Here is a 25,981-nt window from a genome sequence, read left to right on the forward strand (position 1 = left end):
GATTAGCATTTGGGAAGAGGAACTGAAAAATTCAGAGACAAAAAACAGCATGTTCTTATTTAGATAGTAGATAAACATCTCCGGTTCTTCTTGTGTTGCTTTCAACACAACATTTACAAACACATTCTATCACGGATCAGTTTGAAATACTCTTCACTTCAAAGTGGTTTCAAAACAACATAGCGTTAAATAAAGAAGCAGACAGCAGAAGGTCAGTTAAAATTGTCATCTGACAAGACTAACATTAAATGAAGACGTAATTTCACATCCTGAATTTTATGAATTATTTTAACGTTCCCAGAAAAGATGACTTTTGCATTTTACCATCTTTGGATTCTCTGTGTTTGGATTCAACCAGTTTTTACATGGATGCATCCAAAATGTTACATTGATGACATTGAAGATGGAAAGAGGACTTTTACGTCATGCTCAGGACAATCTGGATACACGGCTGATTGTAGACATGTCAACTCCATTGAGGAAGATTTAACTGGTCTCCCTCCTGGTCTGAATAACATCTGCATCTCCGTGACAACAAGGAGCAACGGTTCTCTCCACATGGAAGTTTTCTCACAGTTTCAGGATCTGAAGTATTTACAGATACAAGGCTGCTTTACTCAAATTCTACCAACCGGTGGTATTCAGGGTCTCCCAAGTCTACAGCATCTCATGTTGAATGGATATCAGTCTGGTAACTCAGGAGAGTGCTGTCATGGTAACTTTGATGCACATTCATTCAGTGACCTAGTAAACCTAACAAAAATATCCATCAATCAATATAAATTTTTGGCATGTAGGTTAAACATCTTAAGAGGGTAGTTTAATAAAAGACCTTAGATCTTTAAAAATATTATTTGTCCAGATGAGAAACATCTATAATGTGATCTACAGCTTCACAGAACCTCTTGTTAGTCTAAAGTACATGATGTTTGACAAATTTGAGACTTTCTGCAGTTGTGACAACGCCTGGCTTGTGCCCTGGGCAAAGAATCAGAAACAGGTTGAAGTGATTATAAATTCCTTAGAGGGACAGGAATATGATGTAAACAGTCTTAAATGCTTGTCAGACAATGGGATGGACAGACTGAACTTCCTCAAGTACTCAGAGGCCAACTGCAGTTCAGATCCTGGCTTTGTACTGTTTCTTGCCACCAGCCTCGGGGTCCTGTTGTTCATGCTGGTGGTGCTGCTCCACAACCTGGCTGGTCACAACCTCATCACACTGGGCTGGCTGTCTGAGGCCATGCGCTCCAACAGCAGACGGCGCTACCACTATGACGTGTTCGTGTCCTACAGCGGAAAGGACGAGCCCTGGGTGGTGGAGGAGCTGCTGCCCAACCTGGAGCAGAGAGGACCTCCTTTCCTGCGCCTCTGTCTGCACAGCAGGGACTTCCAGCTGGGGAAGGACATCGTGGAGAACATCACCGAGAGCCTCTACCGGAGCCGTCACACCCTCTGCCTGGTCAGCCGCCACTACCTCCACAGCAACTGGTGCTCCCTGGAGATGAGGCTGGCCACCTGCCGTCTGCTGGCCAAGCACAGGGACGTTCTCATCCTGGTCTTCCTGGAGAAGATCTCCCCTCGCCGGCTGTCCAGCCATCACAGGCTGGCATGGCTGGTAAAGACTAAGACCTATCTAGACAGGCCCCAGGAACCAGGTCAGCAAGAGACCTTCTGGGTCAAACTGTGGACTAAACTGAAACCTCCAACCCATGACTGACATTTCCAGGAGTACTTTTCAAATCAACTACTGTTTGGGGGTTAGGGTTTGGGTTAGTGTAAGGGATGAAGGCCACAAGCAGGATATTACATCAGTAGGATATTAGGTAGGTCCTACATTTGTCGTGATTTTATATCACGTTGTTTGAAAAACATAACTTTTAATACCCTGACACTAACCCTTTCCCAGATCAAGTTTGTGACATTATTTTTTTGTTTTGTTTTACAGCCTTAAGATGTTTGGACTGAACTCTGATTAGTCTTGTGTTTTGCATTGTTGTTTGTACGTGTATTGTTAAGTGATTGTTGTTACTAATTGTATTGTTGCCTCTTGCTCGATATGTTAACTTGCAAATTTTTATATTAAATATTTTTTTATGTTTGTACAAAGTTTGTGCTTGCTTCCCAATCCTTCGATAACAACATAATAATAAGGTTTGCAGGTAGATTTATTTTGAAGACAGTCGTTAATAATTTGTTTGTAATGTCACTTTTTAAGATCAAACTCCGTAGGTAAAGGCAGACACAGTCTTAAGACATCCACAGTTAAAGCACAGTTACACAGTACTATACTTTAACTGAACGGTACTGTACTGTTGTACAATGACAAGTAGACAGAGTTCTCGAGACATCATGGACAATCAAAGGAGAACGGGAACAGCATGAGCTCAGTTTAGTGCGTCCTACAGCAGTAAAGGGCCTGTAAGTATTTGTGTTAAGACTTCAGTCATAAATGTAGGCTATAAACAATTCGATTAAAAATTGACGGATCAATTTTACAACACCTTTAGACTATTAGACTACTTTCCAAAGGCACATTGTTCTGTGCCCCAAAAATTGCGACCCCCTTACACTAGATGTCGATATATTATCGGCAGACTATGTCTTTTATACAGCACGTCGGAAATTGACAAGAGAACAAACCGCGGGTTAAACAAATGGAACTGTTTTACGAGGTGATGAATCGCTTTTGTAGGATATATGGTCGCTAACACCATAGAGCTGACTTTTTAATTGGTAGTTTATATTTATTTGCAGGAAAAGCTGCTTGTACCTTTTGGGACGAAACATCTCGATGCTGCGTTAACCATTCCTACAGAGTCGAGTAATGTCCGCACAGCTATGATACTTACGCATGGTGCTGGTGGTGATATGAACTTCAAACATCTGGTTTCTATGGCTCATGCTGCGGCCTCGAAAGGGATCGTTTGTCTCCGCTTCACGTGTAAAGGTTTAAATTTTGCTTACAGGCTTAAGGCTTATCATGCCGTTTGGGTAAGAATTAACAAATATTCTAAGATGCTACAGCCACTTCAAAACCCCAAATGACTTAAGCCTATCATTTGTAAAATAGGTCTGATAATAATTATCAGCAAAGTAAATGATACTGTTTAAGAAGATGAGACGATTGCGATCGTTATTATAATATTAAGACAGTTTATCAAATTTCCCATAAATATAAAGTCATTTCACGTCCATATATTTTTCATTTTGCAGGATTATGTTCAAGACCTCAAGCAATTCACACTAAGAAAAATATTTATTTGTGGTGAGTGCAGTATGTATAATAAAGATTGTATGTAGGCCTACGTAATGGATCACAAAGCAGCATACACATTTTTTTTTTGGGGGGGGGGGGGGAGGGGGATCAGATTTGTTGAAAACATTGAAATAAATTCATATTTCAATATTAAAGAGGTAAATTCAAAACCAACAAATTTAGTGGTGTTTAAATTGAAATACTATTAGTATTCAATGCCTTTTAAAATTCAAAACATTACGTCACTGATTTGCTTCCATTCTACCGCAGTTTAAGGCAAATAACCATTTGGTAATCAGCTGCTGTAACCCCTCCTCCACCAGGCCGGTCTATGGGGTCTCGTGTAGCCTCTGCCCTGGCCAGGCAGCTCAGCGAGGGGACTGTCCAGGGCCTGGTCTGTCTGTCCTTCCCCCTGTACCCCCCAGGCCAGAAACACATGCACTGCCAGAGGAGTGAGGACCTTCGGGGGCTGCCTGTAGAGGTGCCTGTGCTTTTTGTCTCGGGCAGCAAGGACAACATGTGTGACAGGGTGAGAATGGATCAGGAACCACCACAGTGTCGACCCGCATACATCAATCACCGCAACACACCTTGCATTTTAGTCATCTTGCACATTATAGCTCTACCATTGTTCTGTTCCTGTTCAGAAACACCCTTTAGTCTTTTAATGACAGACATTACATACATGTGTTTTGGTATTGTTTTCCACTCTCACAACAAACACTTTGTGACCTTTGTGCAGACTCTCCTGGAGGATGTGGTGAAGGAGATGACGGCACCTGCTACTGTGCACTGGGTGGAAGGGGCCAGCCATGGTCTCACACTGAAGGGGAGGGCCGAGGAATCTGTCATGGATGAAGTGAACTCACGGGTCCTCTCCTGGGTTTTGCAGCACACCTGACGCTTTGTGGTCTAGATTACTGTTCATGACATCATTAATTGATTTATGTGTGTATTGTTTTCCCAAATATGACGTGGTATAGCATAGTTGTTATCTACATCCAAATAGTAAATCAACTGTAAATAAAATGTTATCCGACAATGTAGCAAGTAGCCTGGGTGGCATGGCAGATGGGTCTGGTTACAGGCATTCACATTTTCTTTCATGAAGCACATGGCAAAGAGATAGCTAGCGATAGTCTTGCACTGTATCTTTAAACCAAATGTTGACGTAAATGCGTATTCGATTCTGATTGGTGTATACATGTACTTCCGTGTTTGTGCTGAGAATTCAGCATGGCCGAAGAACGGTGGAACAGAATAAACATTCCTTTTCCAAGTGCTGTTTCAAGCGTTCGTATACCTTTCACTTATGTAACAGGTAATTTACATATAAATACTGTGCTCAATATGTTTAGTGCATGAATGTTTTATTTGCAAAGTTGTTTCTCGTAGAATAACATGCCAGTACGCTATCCCACAACTAGGTTAGTTGGAGCCAAGTTACCCACGTGGGGCATGTATTGCTAATCTACTTTCCTAGTTCATATTCTGTAGAAGTAGTTTAGACAGTTACCTTCGAAACCTTGCAATGTTGATCTTATTTCGTACATGCTTTGTGATCTCCCCAGGTTTAACTCTAAACAATATTCAAGAAGAGAATATCAAAGTCCTGAAGTTGCTTAAGAGTCAAGTTCTTCAAACTGAGATACGCGTTCTGTACGAGTTGCTTTATGCATTTAAAAACGCATTCAAACAGCACAAGCCTTTCAGAGTATTGAAACAGGTAGGCGTAAGGATTGTTTCATGCTGGTCGCCTGGTTAATTCACTACATACACAACATTTTATGACAAAGATATTAGAAGGGATTAAAGATTTAGGCCTATACTATTTATGGGCTATATGGGGAATATTATTGATTTACAAATCCCTGTTTTCCTCAGATTGAACAATGCATCAACCGATTGAAAGAAATGAAGTTGGAAACAGCCCTCCAGGACCTGAGGGAACTATGTCCAAATCATATGCAAAGGTAGCTTCACGTCCCAAATGCTCCCAAATCAGTACCGTGTTTAAACAAGCCGTTTTCAAGAATGTGGTACATCGTGGTGTGCTTTGCCGTTGTCTGCAGGCAGCTTGCTATCAAGGTGGGCCAATGTGCCGTCCCTAGTCAGCCAATGCTGGAGTGGCTCTGTCTCAAAGTTCTGGGAGCTTCCAGCCTGATGAGATGCCTTCTCTACCACTGTACCAGAGCCTTCATGTATCCTTCCAAAGAACAAGGAACGCACATAGCATAAACAAAGCATGTGTGTGCATACACATAGCATGTAGAAGTATACACCCAACATATAAAGTATGTGCATACGCATAGTAGTGTGTTAATTGGTTACAATGTTAGTTTTTTTTGCCTTGACCTTCATATTAATCAGACTCGCAAGGCAACATCTCCGATGTAAAGAATTCATCATCTTCAATGTGATACTCACGAGCATGGTCAGTCGACTATGGTAAGTAGGGTGTTTGTGAATGGGAAGTATCATATGCATGCAAATACCTACCCAGGGATGTATGCACACCACACACACCACCACCACCTAGTAAATACTCCACAAGCTTGGAAGAGCACTTTCAGGCACACAGCATGACATTATCTGTTTTTTTAAATGTCTACCTAGAAATAATTTTGTTTTTCCTGTACAATCCCCACTGCTGTTGACATCTGTTGTATGGATTTGGCTGTTTAGGGTGTTTTTCCGGGGCATCCTGGGCACCCTGGCCCCTCTTTACCAACATCTCATGGGGTTTCTGCAGGAGGTGTCCCAGGTTCAGCCCTTGCCCTCCCTAGGAGACTTCACCCTGCCCTTAGACATCACCCAGTTACTGGGAACCTCTGACTTCCCTGGCCTGGTGAAGCGGGAACTCCCCCATGCTGGACCAGGGTGCCCCTGGCTCACCAGGCTGTCTGAGAGGGAGGAGACGAAGCAGTTGGGGGGTTTACATCGCGCTAACATGAGTCGGAGAATCGATCTGGGAGAAGCAGTCTTGTTCCAAAGAATGGGTGATTCAGGTAGCTAGCAAATGGCAAGGCAATGGTAATCTGCGCTTGTTTTTGTTGAGTATGTTTTGGTGTTGGGCAATTTGTTAAGTATATATCTCCTTTCAAGGTGTGCCTGGATTTAATGTGAAGGCTTTGGTAAAACAAAACCATGGCATTATCACTGAGGTAAGCCTGATTCTTGTTTTGGGATGTCAGTAAATTATTTTATATAGAAGAAAATTACAATAAATTAAATCATTATCAACCATTTAAATGATCATCCAATAATTTGTAATGATTGCATAATTTGTGATTTTTGTATAATTTGTGATTTCTGTATGAAATGTTTATATTCCACTATTGTAGGCATCAATAGAACCGGAACAGTTCTCCTCGCAGGGTGCCATCACGGTCGATCAAAAGAGGAAGTTCTTAAAGCCTGTGAAAGCAGCAGGTACATTCAGTGCCATGTCTTCACACCTGGAGGAAATGTTTCGCTGGTGCAAACGTCAGAGGCTTCAACAGGAGACTAGACGCCTGGCATTCCTGCACCTGAGCTGTCGGCGGATGAAACATCTAGAAGCCGCAGGATACAGGTATTTAGAACATTAAAATACTGCCCCAACCCTGTTAGGCTACTGTGTAAGGGAGATTTTCAGTTTAGTTATTTAGACCCACCCATACAAATGACATGCACTGGCACACATGCACTGGCACACATGCACTGGCACACATGCACTGGCACACATGCACTGGCACACATGCACTGGCACACATGCACTGGCACACATGCACAAGCACACATGCACTAGCACACATGCACTAGCACACATGCACTAGCACACATGCACTAGCACACATTCAGCCAGGGTGGACTGGGACCTGCACATCGTGGAGCCAGGTGGTGAGTTGTTGGAACCTGAGCTAGTAAATGGGCCTATGTTAAGCTACATAATTGCACTGCAACCTTGTTAACCATGCCAGCTTCTATAAATTAAGTCAAAAACAACTTTCAAACGTCCATCTGTCCTAGTCTCCAGAATTTATTGAAAGGTGAAGTTCAGAGAAATTGTCCTTTTTAAGAATTTTGAAAGGATGATTCATCTACATGCATGTTTATTCTTGGACTCCAGTGTTCAGAGGAAGTTAAGAAGCTACAAACTGCAAGTCAGCTGGGCGTTGGCAGGGAAACAAGCCCCTCCCAGGACCTGCCAGGAACCAATCACAATGTGGCGGAGGGCACACCCTAAAACTAGACTCCGATTGATCAAGAAAGAAGTCGGTGTTCACAGAAAACTATCCGACAGACGGAGGCAGAAATCTGCAGTGTTGTCTTTTGTGGACCCATTGGAGAATCTGTCTGAACAAAAAGATCGGTCTGATATTAGCAGAATTGAGAAGGTGCATGAACCCTCAGAAGAGACCACCCCCTCTGCCAACTTAAATGATATAGATGACATATTTGCTTCCTTAGATTTCTGAGACAAGATTTTAGGATGATAGGATGTTAATAGATCATATACAGTTTTAAAGCATCCACCATTCAGTCAGCCATTTTTTTTGTGTGTGTCATATTAAACTTTTTCCAAGAGTTGAAACATCCAAATAAAAAAACAATTATTCAAAGTAACCACAGATTACTGCAAAGTGTAATTTTTATCGTCCTGTAGGCCATAGATTGAGAATTGTTTTTGTGTTTTCTGAAGATGTGCAAGCACAAAGTTATAAATAGTACACCACTGTTACCTTAATGTAACCTCATCCCTTATCCTAAAACAGAAGTTGATTTGAAAAGTACTCCTGGAAATGTCAGTCTTGGCTTGGAGGTTTCAGTTTAGTCCACAGTTTGACCCAGAAGGCCTCTTGCTGACCTGGTTCCTGGGGCCAGTCTAGATAGGTCCTAGTCTTTACCAGCCGTGCCAGCCTGTGATGGACGGATAGCCGGCGAGGGGAGATCTTCTCCAGGAAGACCAGGATGAGCACGTCCCTGTGCTCGGCCTGCAGACGGCAGGTGGCCAGCCTCATCTCCAGGGAGCACCAGTTGCTGTGGAGGTAGTGGCGGCTGACCAAGCAGAGGGTGTGACGGCTCCGGTAGAGGCTCTCGGTGATGTTCTCCACGATGTCCTTCCCCAGCTGGAAGTCCCTGCTGTGCAGACAGAGGCGCAGGAAAGGAGGTCCTCTCTGCTCCAGGTTGGGCAGCAGCTCCTCCACTACCCAGCGCTCGTCCTTTCCACTGTAGGACACGAACACGTCATAGTGGTAGCGCCGTCTGCTGTTGGAGCGCATGGCCTCAGACAGCCAGCCCAGGGTGATGTGGTAGAGGGGGACGAGGTAGTGTCCAGCCAGGTTGTGGAGCAGCACCACCAGCATGAACAACAGGACCCCGAGGCTGGTGGCAAGAAACAGTACAAAGCCAGGATCTGAACTGCAGTTGGCCTCTGAGTACTTGAGGAAGTTCAGTCTGTCCATCCCATTGTCTGACAAGCATTTAAGACTGTTTACATCATATTCCTGTCCCTCTAAGGAATTTATAATCACTTCAACCTGTTTCTGATTCTTTGCCCAGGGCACAAGCCAGGCGTTGTCACAACTGCAGAAAGTCTCAAATTCAGAAAACTTAATGTATTTTAGACTAACAAGAGGTTCTGTGAAGCTGTAGATCACATTATAGATGTTTCTCATCTGCAAAGAAAATATTCTTAAAGATCTAAGGTCTTTTGTTAAACTACCCTCTAAGATGTTTAACCTACATGCCAAAAGTTTCAGTTCCTCCAATTTGGTCAGATTGTGAAAAATAGCATCAGCGGATGTCTGATTTGAAAGATCCACTTCTGTCAAAATCAGCTTCCTCAATTGAACCATCTTATTCAATGGTGTCAAATCTATACTTTTCGCTGAGAGCTTGGACCTAAACTCAAATGTCTCCAAAGACTGGAAGAACCTTCCTATGAATTCTGATCCACAAAGGATCTGCTCTGTGTCAGCTTTCAGATGGACCACAGACCCAAAGAATGGCCCATCACAGTCCTCAAATGTCACAGTCTGACCCTTCAGTTGGAGACTCAGGTTCTGATTGGAGGAAACAGAAGCCCCAATCGCCAGCTGCATTGGCCTCATACCTGAACTAATGTACAGCTGAGTCAGCTGACTAAGGCTGCTGCGGAAGATATCTGACAGATTCAGCTTGATCATCGTCTGTGATGGAGGGAGGTGTAGGTTTCCAAGAAACACTCGGCTCAGACTGCCAAGATGTGAAAATGACCCTGCCTCGATGTGGACAAGTGGGTTCTCAGTCACGTCTATTAATGTCAACTTTTCTAAACCCAAAAATGTGTTCATTTTTATATCTGTTAATTTGTTGTTTTTCATATACAAGAACTCTAATTTATTCAATCCAAAGAAAGCTGAAGCTTCAATGTATGAAATTGTATTATTTGATACATCCAAATACTGGAGGTGTCTGAAACAGCTAAATTGTTTTGCAACTAACTTTTCTAAATAGATGCGTAATCCAAGTTTTGTCAACTTTGATATAGTCTTTGTGTGGAGGGAACAGAGATCCCCCATATCAGGCCTTTGTCCTATCCAGAAAACGAACAACTCTTTGAGATTTTTCAGACCAGTAATTAAATCTAATTTGAAAGTAAATGGTATAGGGTGTTCTCTACCCCGGCCTTCGAGAACCATGTTCTCTAGTCCTGTACAAGAACTGACACTGGTGGATGCAGACCTGTAATTATAACCTGACAAATCAATCTTCTTTACAGACATTTTAAAAACAACATCACAAATCAATTTGAAGTCAATTTCCTCTCTGATGTTAAAAGGAAAACCCTTTAAGGTGCTGATTTGCTCCAGGCCTGACAAGGGAATACGTACCAGGATATCTTGACTAAATGTTCCTTCAAACCACGACAGGTTTTTAAGCCATGTTAGTGCACCCTCTTCTAAAACCTTAATATGACCAACACTTAAACTTGATGTCTTTAAGTTGGCTAGTAAAACAGGTGGTATGCTGCTGTTACCAATCAGGACAGAGCAGTTTACAGGTTGTATCTCTTCAACTTCTGATGCTGTGATTAACAGCTCATGCAGTGATTTTATATTCATTATTCTGCACAGTATTTCTGACAACTCATGAACACAACATTCGTATATGGATAAAGTCTGCAAATCAAACATTAGATTGAAAATATCTGGTGCCATTGCAGATATTCTGTAATTACATATTGTCATTGTTTTTAGGTTTACTAGATCACTGAATGAATGTGCATCAAAGTTACCATGACAGCACTCTCCTGTTTTACCAGTCTGTTTTCCGTCCAACATGAGATGCTGTAGACTTGGGAGACCCTGAACACCACCGGTTGGTAGAATTTGAGTAAAGCAGCCATCTATCTGTAAAAACTTCAGATCCTGAAACTGTGAGAAAACCCCCATGTGGAGAGAACGATTGCTCCTTGTTGTCACGGAGATGCAGATGTTATTCAGACCAGGAGGGAGTCCAGTTAAATCTTCCTCAATGGAGTTGACATAGTTACAATCAGCCGTGTATCCAGAGTATCCTAAACATAACGGAAATGTCTCCTTTCTGTCTTCAATGTCATAAATGTAACATTTTGGATGCATCCATGTAAAAACTGTCTCAATCCAAACACACAGAATCCAGAGATGGTAAAATGCAAAAGTCATCTTCTCTAGAAAAGTACTCAATAAAAATAATTCATAAAATTCAGGATGTGAAATGACGTCTTCATCCAATGTTGGTCTTATAACATGTCAATCTTAACTGACTTTCTGCAGTCTGCTTCTTTATGTCACGCTATGTTGTTCTGAAACCACTGTGAAGTGAAGAGTAGTTCAAACTGATCAGTGATAGAATGTGTTTGTAAATGTTGTGTTTAAAGCAACACGAGAAGAACCAGAGATGTTTATCTACTATCTAAATAAGAACATGCTGTTTTTTGTCTCTGAATTTTTCAGTTCCTCTTCCCAAATGCTAATCTGGTATTTCAACCGTTCATGAAAAAAAATTTGTTTAACGAGAAAATATAGGTTTTACTGTTACATTGTAATTCGTTTTTTAGTCCTTGTCTATGCTGTGTTAAACTTGAGTTATGACAGATGTTGATGAATGTCATGTAATTACATGTAATTTCATAGGTAATAAAATAATATTTTTTACATTTTATGTCAGTTATCTGATGTTAGCTAGCTCAAATGCTGAAGTGGACTTTAAGAACTACATTTTACTAAATGCTTTTATATACAGTTATTGTAAGAGCCATTCATGTCAGGTCAGCATGTGGTTATACTTGGGGTAACTGAATCAAGAAGAGGAGGATTTTCTTTATTTGTTTATCTACTATCTTAATAAGAACATGCTGTTTTTGTCTTTGAAACTCAGTTCCTCTTCCCAAATGCTAATCTGGTATTTCGACCATGCCTAATATAAAATTAGTTTAAAGATAAAATATAGGTTTTACTGTTACGTTGTAAGTAGTTTTTTAGCCCTTGCCTATGCTGTTTTACACAAGTTATGACAGATGTTGATGAATGTCATGTAATTACATGTAATTTCATAGGTAATAAAATAATATTGATTACATTTTAAGTGTAGTAGCAATACATGTCAGTTATCTAATGTCAGATAGCTCAAATGCTGAAGTGGACTTTAAGAACCATATTTTACTTAATGTTTTTATATGCAGTTATTGTAAGATCTATTCATGTATTTCTGCATGTGGTTATACTTAGGGTAACTGTATCAAGAAGAGGAGGATTTTGTGGACTGTTTTTAAATACAGATTTTGTAAGAGCCATCCATAAAACGATGTAACTTGTAATTTAGTTGAATGCTTTTCCCATTTACAAAAGATAAAATGATTTTTCCCTTGGGACTTACTGTTACCAAGAAGCATATGTGCTCTTCCATTGGAATACAATACAACAGTTTGATAAAAAGAAAACACATTTTATTGAGGAAGTAGCTAATACACATATAAATATAAAAATATCATGGTACAAAGAATTAGATTCAGATCATTTCTAGGCTTAGCAGGAATATTTTTATATTTAGAAAGGATACAAAATATGCTCCAGAGTATACACTTAAAATACAATAAAACACCATTTAAATTATAATTGAATTATAATTATAATATCTTAAAACATATGAATGAATGAGTACTTTTGGTACTCATGAAGCCTTATATTAACTGGAGTATAGTAGGAACCCTGAATAAAACAATATACTGCAATTTAAATAGAATGTTATATATGTTTTTTGAGCCCAACGCTAATAAATTACGTTAAATATGTACAGTTTATTTCTCTTGTTGTTCAGAAACTGAATTGAAAAGTAAGTCTGTCTTTGGTAGAGCAAAGATGATGTTGTCTTCAAGGAAGATACTTAGACCCAAAGCACGACCAAACTCAGAACAATTCAGCATCGCAACCCTAACCCTATCCTGTTGAGATATTTATATATATATACACATATATTTATATAAAGTTTTGCATGTATATACGCTTGTAAAATGTGAGGCAGGGTGGGCCTGAAAACGTCCTCACCTAAGATGGCCCCAATGAACACATCCCTTCTAAACGAGGTACAGCTTCACGGAAGTAGATGAGACGGGGAGTCAGATGGCTGACCGGTTAGGGAATCGGGCAACTGATCAGAAGGTTGCCGGTTCGATTCATGGCCGTGCAAAATGACGTGTCTTTGGCACTTCACCCTACTTGCTCCGGGGGGATGTCCCTGTACTTACTGTAAGTCACTCTGGATAAGAGCTTCTGCTAAATGAATACATCTAAATCAAAAATAAATAAAAATGGAGTGACGGTGGTACCTGTCATGCACACCTCCCGCCAGTAGAGGGCGTCAATGTTTTACTGTCGTCAGTGTTACTCGCTGTGTGTCTCAGGAGCTTGAAGGGGGCTGGCATGGTGTTACCAGTGCGTCCGTGTGTAACGGATATAAACAATTATTAGTTTTTCACTTAAAGTCACTGCTTGACTGTTTCCTGGTGTTGCCAGTGAGCCGGGGGCTGCAGCTCCTCACAGGGGGGTGACCTTCCCTTTGACCCCCGTGTTTGCATTCTCGTCACACTCGAAGGCGTCGTTGTCCAGCTCGTACTCCTTCTTCTCTCCAGAGGAGGGGGCCTCTGCGTCCCCCTCCCCGCTCGCCCGGGACGAACCACAGCTCCTCTTGTACGTCTGGTAGCCTGGGGCAGGGAGGAACGACATCAAACATCAGCCAAAACTCAGCCTGAAGCCAACCCACGTTACAACCCACGTTACAACCGCCAGGGCAGGGGCGCCCCTGTGTGCTAATCAGACTGAGGCACAAACGCAATGGCCCGGGTTTGATTCCGGCTCGGGTCGTTTCTGTATGAGGTTTTTTTCTCTCTCTCCCATACATTTCCTGTCTGTCTCTAACTGTCTGTGTCCATTAAAGCCATACAAAGGTCAAAAACATATCTTAAAAAATAAATAATAATAAGTTAAACTGATAGGGAAACATAGACAGAATCTGCAAACTAGCTCTCGTAGATTAAGTAATATGGGCAGGTAGATATCCCTACCACACTTGCTAAAACAATCCTTAATGACCTAAATTGTACAGAAGCGGTAACCCTAACCCTGACTTTTAAATATCTATAGACAAGACAGCACTCTGGCAACAGGTCCTTACCTCCCACGGCTAGGAGGGCTACCACCAGCTGGAAGATGCTGTAGATGAGAGGGAAGGCAAACATGACCTCCAGCTCGGAAGCAGAGAAGGACAACTGGACGATGGTGCTGCAGAGCTGGGAGTTCTGGAAGCCCGTCTCCAGGGCGATGGTGCGACACCTGAACACACAAGAGAAACAGGAGATCTGACCACAGTTCCACCCGTCACAGATGACTGTGGATGCTGCATGGTTGTATGGGGTCTGTTCTTTCCATTTGAACGTGGGGAGCACTAGCTAGGATCGAATACTAGGGACTGGTAGGTGCAGTTTATTCCCCTGCTCTAGAAACACATACTTTTTGGATACATATGGTAAACATCTAAATGTAAAAGACCTGTTTGAACCTGTTATTTGTTGGCAAGTAAAAAAAGAAACTAATGCACGTTTTATCAAATCACAGTTCAACTGAATCTGGCCCTTGACGCATACCGAACCAAACATAACACTGACAGGGAGGGGTTACCTGTGCCACGGCTGTCCCACGAAGCGGGCCAGCAGGAAGCCCAGGCCGAATCCCACCAGAGGGTAGATGGCCCCGATGATCCAGAGCGAGGGAGAGATGGTCCAGGAGGACTGGTACAGCACGCCTCCCACCACCGCGATGATGATGATGAGCAGGAAGCCCATGATGGAGCCCACCTGCAGACACACAAGGTGGCGTCATCCAACCACATACACCTCCACTACCCCACAACCACCCCCATCTGCTACCACCTCCACTACCCCACAACCACCCCCATCTGCTACCACCTCCACTACCCCACAACCACCCCCATCTGCTACCACCTCCACTACCCCACAACCACCCCCATCTGCTACCACCTCCACTGCCCCTCTCCCACCTCCACTGCCCCGCTACCACCTGTTCTACCCATCTCTGCTACCAACTCGATGGCCTTACTGGCTACTAAAAGGCCTGGCTAATCTTTACAACAGGCTGTTAAACCAGGGTGTTTGAGACAGGAGGGAGTGGGCCCATTCTCACCTTGAGAATCTTCTTGGCAACTTTGGGCCACTTGCTTTTGACCAGGATTCCCAGGCCCACAGGGATGAGAAGGGACACTAGAGTGATGCCTGTAGGGCAAGAGACACAGTCATCAGAACTGGACAACTCAATTGCAGTGTGGACCAGCATTCAACTAATTCCTTTGTTAATTTACTGTCACGAAAACTGGTACACACAGACACGATTACATTGTTTATTAATTAAATGAAGTCAAAATTAGGACTGATGGTCTGTGAATGCCATTTCATACTGGAGCTCTTGGTTTAACGTCATGGTACAGTACATAATCATCCACTTCATGTATAGTACATATGTCCAATATTATTCTTTTGCACTTGTATTTTCTACACTTGTCTTATATATATATATATATATATATATATATATATATATATATATATAGACGTCATTTTTTTGTAGTATTTTAGATTAACTATTAACTTTATTTGCACCGTCTATTCAGTGTGAGTCAGTACATTGAGAGCACGGTGTAAACCGGAGCCAAATTCCTTGTATTCGTACATTCTTAGCTAACAAAGCCGATTTTGATTTTAAGGCCTAAAGATGTACGGAAGTCAGTACATGTTCCTTCCCGGGTGGTGTTCTTACCGATGCTCTGGTACGGGATCTCGATGGTGTCTGCGGACGTCCAGACGGAGGTGTAGATGAGCAAACACAGCGGCATCATTCCCAGAGCCAGGATGGAAGAGCACGCTGTCATGCTGATGCTAACAGGGAAACACAGATGCAACGTAGGCACAATGTTGGTTACGACGTTCACATGCAGGTGCACTGCTGCGGAAAGGATGAAAGGCTACGCGAAGATCACAAAATGAGTATTGTGAGTTTGTGAATGTCGGTCTATTGCCTCTCTGTGATAGCGTTGGGCAGCAACACACATCAGATGTTTTAGTGAATGACTTCTGTGTGTTATGACACATCGTAAATACATTAGTCAAATTGGAATTGGTGATCATAAGTGATTAGCTACTGAGGTAACTTTTGCTGATAGACAAACTGATAGACAAAACAGATAACACAAATGACGGCTCGTCAACAGACATACAGGCGCCTTGTTCACAAAAATAGGCAAACGAATAGGCCTATTGCTTATAATTAAATAAAAGACCATGAGGTCCATACCCCAGTCTCACCTGAGATCCATACCCCAGCCTCCCAGCTTCACCTGAGGTCCATACCCCAGCCTCCTAGCCTCACCTGAGGTCCATACCCCAGCCTCCCAGCCTCACCTGAGGTCCATGTCCCCAGCCTCCCAGCCTCACCTGAGGTCCATGTCCCCAGCCTCCCAGCCTCACCTGAGGTCCATGTCCCCAGCCTCCCAGCCTCACCTGAGGTCCATACCCCAGCCTCCCAGCCTCACCTGAGGTCCATGTCCCCATCCAGCCAGTACGCGATGATGTTGGAGCTGGAGCCTCCAGGACAGCAGCCCATGATGATGATGACGATGGCCTGCACAGGCAGCACGTCGAAGGCCAGCGACAGGGCGAAGGCTGCGAAGGGCATGATGCCAAACTGGCAGAGGAAGCCGATGAAGATGCCCCAGGGGCGTCTGATGTGGCCCCAGAGCTTGGACGCCTCCACGGTGCAGCCCATGGCGAACATGACCATGGCCAGCATGACCGTCAGCACGGTGCTGAGAACCACGCTCAGGATCTGGTTGAAGTTGTCGGACGGTACCAGGCAGGACTTTTCGGAGCAGACGGTGGCGTTGGGGTGGCAGGCGCCACCGGGAGATGGAGTCGTCATGGGCAAGGCCATAGCGCACGGAGGGAAGGTGTTGGGAGGGCAGGAGAGGAGCAGAGAATTCCTGAGGCGTTGGAGTCGTGATCCTGGGGGAGTAGGAGAGCGGACTGCAGGACTCCTGATAGCACCTCTGTTGGGTCTTGCCCTGGATCCACGGCGAAGAGGGCGACACTGAGAACGAACGCTCGCAGTGCTCGTCTTTAATACTCACCCGCCAATAATTAAAATCGAGGACGCGGAAAAAAAAATCAGAGAAAATTAAAAATTAACAGGAAAAACTGAAGTTTGTTATTTTATGAGGTCAGTGTCCAAATGCGAGCACATATAAAGATGAATGTCATTGTTTCAGCTTCGGGTACAATAAATTTGATTGCACCATCTTCTTTTTTTTATCAGTCATTGGCCCTTAAAATGTTTATAGTCTTCTTCCAGGCATGGCAATGTAACCCTCAGGTCGGTCGCGCCACCACAGAGGGGATGCCTACTGTGCATGTGAGCATTCTGGACGTCACTGCCAACGGGACAGGGACATTAAAAGAAAAGGACTGTGAACTGTAAAGGGGAAAAAACACCTCTCTGTCGGGACGATCTTGAATTAAGCGAGCTCTACGCCTGTCGCTAAGAAATATGTAACTTTTTCAAAGCCCTGCGACAGAGGGCAGGAAGAAGAGGCTCGCCACGTGGAAGTTGGTCAAAGGCTGAATTAAAAAGTGTGTGTTACAGACTAGCTACGTTAGAACCTTATTACAAAAGCAGTGCAATGATAGGATAGCTATAAAACAGTGTGCGGTTACACATATCTTAAACGCACGCCATTTTAAGCAATAGGTGACATATAGGAAAATTAACATAATAGAAAGATTGGTTATCTAAAACGGGTAAATAATATGTCTGATAGCAAAACTGACTCGATTCTTGATTTGATTTGCCATGAAGCAGTTTCATAGGTAGAAGTGGGATTGTTACTGAGGCTCTGTGTTAACACTGAAGTGAATATCAACATGTTACTGCACGTCTAAGGTGCCCCTATAGGTCCTGTTCTCCTCCAGGACTTAGTTATTCATTAGAAGAGAGTGAAGAGAATGGTTAACAACCATCTACAGTCAGGGACCCACAGTCCACAGTTAGAGCACAACCAAAGCACTGTTTATTTTATTTTATTCGAAAACAAAAACTCAAACAATCTCCGTCTGTGCACAGGAAGTGCACATCTATAAGCATAAAAAACCTTTGAACAGATTTGAGGTCAGTAGAGTCAGTTTCCCCATCAAGTACATATATGTAATACTATACATTCAATGTACTGTATATATGAGGATATATAATGACAGGAGACATGCTTGCATGAATCTTTCAACTTGATCCTAATGATACTTGATACACAGTATGACAGTCCGGACACAGTGTCACAGCCCGGACACAGTGTCACAGCCCGGACACAGTGTCACGGCCCGGACACAGTCTCACGGCCCGGACACAGTCTCACGGCCCGGACACAGTATCACGGCCCGGACACAGTATCACGGCCTGGACACAGTGTCACGGCCCGGACACAGTATCACAGCCCGGACACAGTGTCACAGCCCGGACACAGTCTCACGGCCCGGACACAGTCTCACGGCCCGGACACAGTCTCACGGCCCGGACACAGTCTCACGGCCCGGACACAGTATCACGGCCCGGACACAGTGTCACAGTAGGGTGGGTGAGTCAACAGATCTCCAGTCAGTTTCAACAGTTTTCCATCAGTTGGAGACACACACACACACACACTCTCTCTCTCTCTTCTGGGCAGTCATAGGTGGCTGATGAGGATGATCAGAAGGCCTAGGGTCAGCTTTGTCCCGTGTCCCCAAGCTGGATGTTCCCTGTGACGTGAGCGATAAAACACCTGAGCAGGTATATCCCAGAGAACTGGTTGGAGCTATGGAAGGAAGAAGAGAGAGAGAGAGGGAGGAATGAAGAGAGAGAGAGAAAGAGAAAAATAGGGATGAAGAGAGAGATTAGGCGAGAAGTCACAAAAAAGTCCAATCATCCATTCAAATGATTTAAAGTCTTGACACGGTTGACTAAGGCATTGCCTGTACGCCACATTACATGAACAACTGCGATGAGGTGAAGTTACATAACCAAGCACATACACTTTATGTCTACGTGGAAAACATAGATCTAGACACTGTCTAAAACAGTGTATCTGTGTGCTGCATAAAAGGTTCTATAAAGGGGCCCTTCAATGTCCGGAGCGTGAGGAGGGTGCTTTGGCATGTGCCTGAACAGACAGGACACCCAGAGGGTGTACACAGTGGTATATGGGCTGTGAAGTAGCTGCCTGGCCCGTCTTATCACTGTGTTATCTGTGGAAGCTGTGCTTCTGACATCTATCCTTTTATGTAAGTGTAGGCAGCCTTAAACATTCTCAAGGCCAAGGCAGGGCTCTGACTCTAATTCAAATTCCACTGCAACCTCTTTCACACACGCGCACACACACACACACACACACACACACACACACACACACACACGGCAGGTATCAGAGAGGAGACGTGCACACCAGCCTGTAATCTTATCTTATCTGTTAACTGATAGCGATCTGATCCCATTTCAATGCTGACATAATTCACAGTTGAACCTTATTTCCAATCTGATAAGAATGTAGATTTCCATTTTACTGTACAATATCTTGTATAACCCTAATCGAACCATATCCAATCTGGATTGAAGAACTTCCTCAAACACTCATGTAGTTGGCAGTTGTGATACATGGTTAAGTTTGGATTCCATCATTTTGTAACTTAAATGGTAATGAAGGATTTATCATTGAGAGTTTGAACTGAAACTCACTCAAGAATGGACAATATTGAAACTGACAGTCTGTGTGTGTGTATCTGTCTTTGTGTGTGTTTGTGTGTCTGTATCTGAGTGTGTGTGTGTGTGTCCTGCTCTCACCTGACCAGGAAGGGTTGGGGGAAGCACCCTGTGCATTGAGTCCTGATGACGTCCTGCAGGTGCAGCAGGTGGGTGAGCAGCTGCCCCCGCCCACTCTTATCGATCTTAGTCACCACGATCTGGGAACAAACCATGTTCACGTCACAACAAACACAGATCAACACTACAAAACCATGGATAGAATATTAAACATATTGATATATATGACAGATCGGCTGCGATCGGCTCAAAGCTGTTCACACCAGACTCGAATTTTGTCCGCGCCGGTCACCAAGCCTTTCAGCTACTCTGAGCTTTCCTTTACGCTGACATGTTACATAAACATGGCATTGGCTATATCCCAGCATTGATTCTTTTCTACGTTGTCCATGTCAAATTGGTGCTGGGGGTCATACAACTCCCTGTGCTTTTCAACTTATTTTCATTCGTTTTCATCAGGGTAACCACATGGAACGGCTCGTTACCAACATTGTGTAGTTAGGTTTAATACAGGGTGAATTTTGGTCAAGTACGTAGGCCTCAAAAGTTATATAAAAAAATATATAATAAAGTCTACAACTTTACAGATGTTTACCATAGTGTACAATTAATGTAGTAAAATCTTGATAACGTGTTTTTTTATTCAAATATATCAACTAACATGGTGTATTTTATCATACTGCAGCCGATTTCGCAAGCGTCTTGCGAAAAAAAATTGACCAACTGCTGAAACGATCGCTGCAAGATCGCAGCGCTTCGCAGCCTTTGTGGCCGGTCCCATTTGATAACATGGGCGCCGAAAGAAAAGAGGCAATGATTCCAGGCGCTTGGCAGCAGATCGCAGGCAGGCAGCGTCCCAGGCGTTAGAGACTAAAACAGCTTAAGCCTGACATCTAGTGGTCAGCAAAGAAAACTACAGGTAGAGCGAGGACTTTACAATGTGGGGCCATAGAAGGAGATGCACTTCAAACTAATTTAAGTTACCGACTCGTGCCACAGAAAAATGTGTGGTCTAAAGCCAAGAGACCGTGCTAGTCCTCCAGTAAGAGGCTGTAGTCCATTTAACCTCCCGAACACTTTAATTTCCAGTCGCTACATTTGACCATTCTTCACCCATCCATTCATCTGCCTGCACTTCTCCCTGTTCAGCAGCACATGGTCTTTATTCAAGTCCCCAGCCTTCTCACAATCTTAGTTATGGTCAAAGTGCTTAATAACCTAAAATCATAAATAATTCATTCTAGAGTGCATTAAGTGCAGACAGCTTCTCAGTAATGACTTAATGCGCTGGCGTTTCAGCGGGCGGGCAGTTTTAAATAGCTGAGAGGGACAAGAGGGTTGGTTCAGCGATCATTCGTTTCCGAACAGCGTGATGGAGCCACGATTTAAAGACATAATCAGCACATACTTCAAATCGGTTGAAGAGCTCGTAAAAGGGGCTTTACAAAGAAATGTCTCTGAATTCTCATTCATGCTTAAACATGATAAAAATAGGGGACAAATAAAATACCTAGATATTACACAAGTTGATGTCAGGGTGAACACAAACGCCTGTCTGGAGTAGCCCAAAGGTCAAACACAAGACCACCCATGTTTGTGTAAACATCCCTTGGAGCCTGGGCCTGGTGTGTGGGCCTGGTGTGTGGGCCTGGTGTGGGGGCCTGGTGTGTGGGCCTGGTGTGTGGTGTGAGGGCCTGGTGTGTGGGCCTGGTGTGTGGGCCTGGTGTGTGGGCCTGGTGTGAGGGCCTGGTGTGTGGGCCTGGTGTGTGGGCCTGGTGTGAGGGCCTGGTGTGTGGGCCTGGTGTGAGGGCCTGGTGTGTGGGCCTGGTGTGTGGGCCTGGTGTGTGGGCCTGGTGTGAGGGCCTGGTGTGGGGGCCTGGTGTGGGGGCCTGGTGTGTGGTGTGAGGGCCTGGTGTGAGGGCCTGGTGTGTGGTGTGAGGGCCTGGTGTGAGGGCCTGGTGTGAGGGCCTGGTGTGTGGTGTGTGGGCCTGGTGTGAGGGCCTGGTGTGATGGCCTGGTGTGTGGGCCTGGTGTGTGGTGTGAGGGCCTGGTGTGAGGGCCTGGTGTGTGGGCCTGGTGTGTGGTGTGAGGGCCTGGTGTGTGGTGTGTGGGCCTGGTGTGTGGGCCTGGTGTGAGGGCCTGGTGTGAGGGCCTGGTGTGAGGGCCTGGTGTGTGGTGTGAGGGCCTGGTGTGTGGGCCTGGTGTGTGGGCCTGGTGTGAGGGCCTGGTGTGTGGGCCTGGTGTGTGGGCCTGGTGTGTGGTGTGAGGGCCTGGTGTGTGGTGTGAGGGCCTGGTGTGTGGGCCTGGTGTGAGGGCCTGGTGTGAGGGCCTGGTGTGAGGGCCTGGTGTGTGGGCCTGGTGTGTGGTGTGAGGGCCTGGTGTGTGGTGTGAGGGCCTGGTGTGAGGGCCTGGTGTGTGGTGTGAGGGCCTGGTGTGAGGGCCTGGTGTGAGGGCCTGGTGTGTGGTGTGAGGGCCTGGTGTGAGGGCCTGGTGTGAGGGCCTGGTGTGTGGTGTGAGGGCATGGTGTGAGGGCCTGGTGTGTGGGCCTGGTGTGTGGTGTGAGGGCCTGGTGTGAGGGCCTGGTGTGTGGTGTGAGGGCCTGGTGTGAGGGCCTGGTGTGAGGGCCTGGTGTGAGGGCCTGGTGTGAGGGCCTGGTGTGAGGGCCTGGTGTGAGGGTTCTTCTCTCACCGCGTAAGGTCGTCTGAACTCCTCGCACATCTCCAGGGCGATCATGTCCGCCTTCAGAAGGCCGACGCTGCCGTCCACCAACAGGAAGGTTCTCACCAAACTGACAAAACAAGGAGTTCAAATCACCTCTATTCAACCACAGGCTTGGAAAAATATACTTTTTTATATACAGAATCACACACATAACTAACCCTAACCCACATGACAGTACAACCTTCTAATAAACACACATTTAACAGACTGAGTCACTTGATGTGCCCCTACTTTCTGCGGGTCTCCAGATATGGCTCCACCATCTCCACAAAGTCTTTGGGGGCCTTGTGTCCGTAACCCGGCATGTCTACCATGGTGAACGCCTTCCCCACTTTGAAGAAGTTCATCTTCTTCGTGTGCCCCTAGGGGATAAGAAGATCGGATATACTAACAGCTCAGATAACTAGATACACACTGAGGTTTTTACCTGACGTGCAACTAACTAATGACTGATGAATGATCTAATAAGAGCTCTGACTGGTCTGACTAAGCAGCATGACTTTGATAACCGTGACTGTTGATAAATCACCATCTAGCTTTTCTCTTTGCCAATCCGCTGAGCCCATCATAAATCGGTGGGGATCAACACCTCGTACAGCAGTGCTGTGGGGTTTGTTTGGACGTGTGTCCACTCACCGGTGTTTTGGACACTCTGATCTCTACCTCAGGAGCCAAGGAGAACAGAGCTTTGAGGAGGGAAGACTTTCCCACGTTACTCCTGCCGACAAAACACACCTGGAAACACCCGGAAAAGTTACACAACGACCTCATCCGCCAGGTGAAACATAGCTTCCAGCTAAATAACTAACTACTGGCTTTCACTTTGAGGTGGACATGATAAAAGCTGATGCTAAATGAATACAGATGCGTTTACTAAGTAGCTGGCATTTTAACGGCCCCAAGACTGAAAGTACTGCCAACGCACCGAGCAGTCATTTGCATCGTTCATACGTCTACAGCCGTCACTTCTACAGGAGTCCCACAGGAGCGGGGGCGCGGGGGGGGGGGGGCGCTACTGCAGCCATCAATCTCCCAGACACAGGACGGATGGATGAGAGCCTCACCCCCCCTGAGGTCTGGGATATAAATCACTCTGACAGGGGAGGGATGGAGAGGGAGAAAGAGGGGGAGAAAGGGGGCTGGGGAGATGGAGGGAGGGCAAGATGGTGTGGGGGAGAGAAGGGGGTAAAGAGAGATGGAGAGAGGGCGAGATGGTGTGGGGGAGAGAGAGATGGAGAGAGGGCGAGATGGTGTGGGGGAGAGAGAGATGGAGAGAGGGCGAGATGGAGTGGGGGAGAGAGAGAAGGAGAGATTGAGGAGAGAGAGGATGAACAGTAACTAAAACTGCATGTCTCTGATCAACGCCCTGCCCTCTTCACCAAGCTTTCCCTCCAGGGCCTGAGGCCACATCAAGGCTACAGGGTTATAGATATGTTCCTCTTCTTTTTTAAGGCAACGGCAGCGAATAGAAGGATTACAGTCCTTTAAATATGCATGAGGCTGAACTAAAGAAGAAGACAGAGATAGAGTATTTATTCGGACTATTCCTTGCTAGTACATTTCCTTCAGAGCCCATTCATCAACACACACTCATAGACACACACTCATAGACACACACTCCTCCCCAAACACACATAAACACTCAAACTTTCTCCCCCAGCATAAAGTCATGCAAGTGCACTCTCTCACTATCTAACGCTCTCTCACTATCTAACTCTCTCTCTGTCACACACTGTCTGTCACACACACACACACCTCCCCCCTTTCCATGTTCCCCTCACTGACCTCTGGCTGGTTGAGGGTGGGAGTGTGTTCCATCCTCACAGCTGAGGTGAGGTAATCCATCTTGTGAGAGGGAGAGGGAGAGAACAGCTTCTCAGCCAGGGATAGGGCTTCCATGCTGGGCTGGAAGAGTTGAAACTGGCTCCTGTCCACAGAGCCAACCAGGTGGGCCTCCAGGGCACTAAAGGGGAACAGAAGAGCCTGGAGCTTCCTCTGGGGTAGCAGGAAGGCCTGCTGGATGGAGGCCAGGTTGTGGAAACGACGTGGACACGTCAGCTTGTGAGGCAAGCTCCAACATAGAGCCTCCACCTGCAGACACGCTTGAAGTCTCCGGCAGAACATAATCTCAGTCTTCAGTTGAGACGCGATCTCTGAGTGAAAAAAGGGGCAACATTGGGGTATAGTGATTGCGTGGCTGTTTGGTAGGACATGTTGTAGGTGTTTCGGTACACTTTCTGATAGGCTACATTAACTTTTGGGATCATTTCAAGACAGGTTGTCTAGCAGGTAGAAATAGCATGCCATCAGCTAGCCAGCGACACTCAAGTGTTCTAGTTTACACTGCCAGTGGAGCAGCCATTTCGTAAAACTAGCAACGTATGCGGTTAGCCGTAATATGCCCTTACTTTGTGAAATAACTGACCTTAGGCTGGAAAAAATCTAATCACAGCCACACAAATTGCACGATACGATTCAAATATATGGAAACTGGCTTAAATTCAAATGGTTGCCAATACATACATTAACGTGTAAACATCTTACACGTTTCATTCAGTCGAAAGGCAGTCCATTTATGGTGAATGTTATATATTTGCTGCGATCTATCGCATTTTGTATCCTACAACCTCCATGTTGGAAATCTGGTGTACCTCTTAAGTGTGTCCGACTGAAACAACGGAAATAGCTATATGTACCGCGTACAATTATATTAATTAATTTTGCATTGGAAGTGAATCGGTATTAATACTCGACATATTTGATCATCTTGGCCTACTTTCAATGAATGAAAAAACATAGAAATATGGATCTCTACATTTAAAAGAAATCATCCATATTTGATTTATATTTTAGACATTAAACTAAATGTAACATTCCACTATCATGTAGTGTCTTGGTTATGTTTCCATGACATTATTTAGAAGCACTAAATCCTGGAGTGGACCCAACTACATGTATACAGTTGATACATGGATGTTTGAAGAAAAAGAAAACTCCCGGAGATTTGTAATGCTATTGGAACTTTCTTGACCTCACCCATCCACTCTTTTGGAACAAAACATCCCCTTTCTAAAGAAGAAGCTGTCAAGTATATCATATGTCACCCTCTTGAACGGGATTAGTAGGGATTAAGACGATGACATTTGAACACAGCAAGCCAAAGAAACATCATCGTAAATTTGATTATAGGAGGTGGTAGATGATAAGAGCGACTCCAGGCATAGCCGTCTCCCCCCACGACATTCCTTTACTTTGAGCCTCACCGAAGAACGTTGGGGCACCCTTAAACATGATCCGGAGTGGTTCTGCTTCCATTCAAGCACTCTTTGGGAAAGGTTATTATGGGCTTGTCATGCGCAACTGGCAATTAGGTATCACAGACTATATCGGCACTCGTTTTTAATTATTCTTTCAAAAAAAAAAATCTTTATGAAACAACTTTTTTTCCTCTGGTGTTCTTCTGGTCTTAATAAGAACGCCATCTCACTATAACGTTTTTCTTTAGCCCCTCTGGGTGGCAGTGTTGACCCGTTAAAAACTCCCTCTGGCTGCTAGGATGTATCACCCATCACCTTGTTCAATTATCTCT

At 44.7% G+C, this 25,981-nt stretch overlaps 6 protein-coding genes across 8 annotated transcripts; 3 read left to right on the plus strand and 3 right to left on the minus strand.

The window, feature by feature from the left end:
• Positions 1 to 398: 398 nt before the first annotated feature.
• LOC146233627 (toll-like receptor 13) lies at positions 399 to 2,018 on the plus strand. The gene has a single exon (XM_084689544.1). The coding sequence runs from the start codon at positions 863 to 865 to the stop codon at positions 1,718 to 1,720; it is 858 nt and encodes a 285-aa protein (XP_084545670.1). The 5' UTR covers positions 399 to 862; the 3' UTR covers positions 1,721 to 2,018.
• A 568-nt stretch (positions 2,019 to 2,586) lies between these two features.
• Positions 2,587 to 4,538, plus strand: tex30 (testis expressed 30). Its single transcript, XM_084689545.1, has 5 exons — positions 2,587 to 2,675; positions 2,758 to 2,994; positions 3,217 to 3,268; positions 3,583 to 3,788; positions 4,002 to 4,538. Exons 1-5 carry the CDS (start codon positions 2,658 to 2,660, stop codon positions 4,158 to 4,160), a joined length of 672 nt encoding a protein of 223 aa, XP_084545671.1. The 5' UTR covers positions 2,587 to 2,657; the 3' UTR covers positions 4,161 to 4,538.
• Positions 4,464 to 7,867, plus strand: rmp64 (ribonuclease MRP subunit p64). Its single transcript, XM_084689538.1, has 9 exons — positions 4,464 to 4,580; positions 4,831 to 4,985; positions 5,144 to 5,232; positions 5,332 to 5,460; positions 5,630 to 5,707; positions 5,945 to 6,267; positions 6,365 to 6,423; positions 6,604 to 6,833; positions 7,371 to 7,867. Exons 1-9 carry the CDS (start codon positions 4,496 to 4,498, stop codon positions 7,717 to 7,719), a joined length of 1,497 nt encoding a protein of 498 aa, XP_084545664.1. The 5' UTR covers positions 4,464 to 4,495; the 3' UTR covers positions 7,720 to 7,867.
• A 129-nt stretch (positions 7,868 to 7,996) lies between these two features.
• On the minus strand, positions 7,997 to 10,929 carry LOC146233630 (uncharacterized). The gene has a single exon (XM_084689536.1). The coding sequence runs from the start codon at positions 10,927 to 10,929 to the stop codon at positions 8,047 to 8,049; it is 2,883 nt and encodes a 960-aa protein (XP_084545662.1). The 3' UTR covers positions 7,997 to 8,046.
• A 1,730-nt stretch (positions 10,930 to 12,659) lies between these two features.
• slc10a2 (solute carrier family 10 member 2) lies at positions 12,660 to 17,060 on the minus strand. Its single transcript, XM_084689540.1, has 6 exons — positions 16,364 to 17,060; positions 15,592 to 15,710; positions 14,962 to 15,050; positions 14,440 to 14,615; positions 13,937 to 14,094; positions 12,660 to 13,466 (listed from the first exon to the last, which is right to left on the minus strand). The coding sequence occupies exons 1-6, from the start codon at positions 16,759 to 16,761 to the stop codon at positions 13,300 to 13,302; spliced, it is 1,107 nt and encodes a 368-aa protein (XP_084545666.1). The 5' UTR covers positions 16,762 to 17,060; the 3' UTR covers positions 12,660 to 13,299.
• An 810-nt stretch (positions 17,061 to 17,870) lies between these two features.
• On the minus strand, positions 17,871 to 25,032 carry gtpbp8 (GTP binding protein 8). 3 transcript variants are annotated; one of them, XM_084689541.1, is made up of 7 exons: positions 24,937 to 25,032; positions 24,178 to 24,545; positions 23,029 to 23,127; positions 22,624 to 22,754; positions 22,360 to 22,459; positions 19,693 to 19,811; positions 17,871 to 18,670 (listed from the first exon to the last, which is right to left on the minus strand). In XM_084689541.1, exons 2-7 carry the CDS (start codon positions 24,514 to 24,516, stop codon positions 18,580 to 18,582), a joined length of 879 nt encoding a protein of 292 aa, XP_084545667.1. In that variant the 5' UTR covers positions 24,517 to 24,545; positions 24,937 to 25,032; the 3' UTR covers positions 17,871 to 18,579. The 3 variants fall into 3 exon arrangements, with proteins under 3 accessions (XP_084545667.1, XP_084545668.1, XP_084545669.1); XM_084689542.1 differs by having other exon boundaries at positions 24,916 to 25,032; XM_084689543.1 differs by having other exon boundaries at positions 24,818 to 25,032.
• Positions 25,033 to 25,981: the final 949 nt, after the last annotated feature.

This window comes from Hypomesus nipponensis, chromosome 23 (genome assembly GCF_054491055.1).
Source record: "Hypomesus nipponensis isolate SF chromosome 23, ASM5449105v1, whole genome shotgun sequence".
NCBI lineage: Eukaryota > Metazoa > Chordata > Actinopteri > Osmeriformes > Osmeridae > Hypomesus > Hypomesus nipponensis.

Coding starts and splice junctions, on each gene's coding strand:
- slc10a2 (XM_084689540.1), bottom strand. CDS start 16,761: ATGGCCTTGCCCATGACGACTCCATCTCCCGGTGGCGCCTGCCACCCC. Junction 15,051..15,591: donor GATCCCGTACCAGAGCATCG/GTAAGAACACCA, acceptor CTTGCCCTACAG/GCATCACTCTAGTGTCCCTT. Junction 13,467..13,936: donor AGCCCTCCTAGCCGTGGGAG/GTAAGGACCTGT, acceptor TCCCTGCCCCAG/GCTACCAGACGTACAAGAGG.
- LOC146233630 (XM_084689536.1), bottom strand. CDS start 10,929: ATGACTTTTGCATTTTACCATCTCTGGATTCTGTGTGTTTGGATTGAG.
- tex30 (XM_084689545.1), top strand. Junction 2,995..3,216: donor AGGCTTATCATGCCGTTTGG/GTAAGAATTAAC, acceptor TTCATTTTGCAG/GATTATGTTCAAGACCTCAA. Junction 3,269..3,582: donor AAGAAAAATATTTATTTGTG/GTGAGTGCAGTA, acceptor CTCCTCCACCAG/GCCGGTCTATGGGGTCTCGT.
- rmp64 (XM_084689538.1), top strand. CDS start 4,496: ATGGCCGAAGAACGGTGGAACAGAATAAACATTCCTTTTCCAAGTGCT. Junction 4,581..4,830: donor ACCTTTCACTTATGTAACAG/GTAATTTACATA, acceptor TGATCTCCCCAG/GTTTAACTCTAAACAATATT. Junction 5,233..5,331: donor TGTCCAAATCATATGCAAAG/GTAGCTTCACGT, acceptor CGTTGTCTGCAG/GCAGCTTGCTATCAAGGTGG.
- LOC146233627 (XM_084689544.1), top strand. CDS start 863: ATGAGAAACATCTATAATGTGATCTACAGCTTCACAGAACCTCTTGTT.
- gtpbp8 (XM_084689541.1), bottom strand. CDS start 24,516: ATGTTCTGCCGGAGACTTCAAGCGTGTCTGCAGGTGGAGGCTCTATGT. Junction 23,128..24,177: donor CCACCCTCAACCAGCCAGAG/GTCAGTGAGGGG, acceptor GGGTGTTTCCAG/GTGTGTTTTGTCGGCAGGAG. Junction 18,671..19,692: donor CCCCAACCCTTCCTGGTCAG/GTGAGAGCAGGA, acceptor TTCCTTCCATAG/CTCCAACCAGTTCTCTGGGA.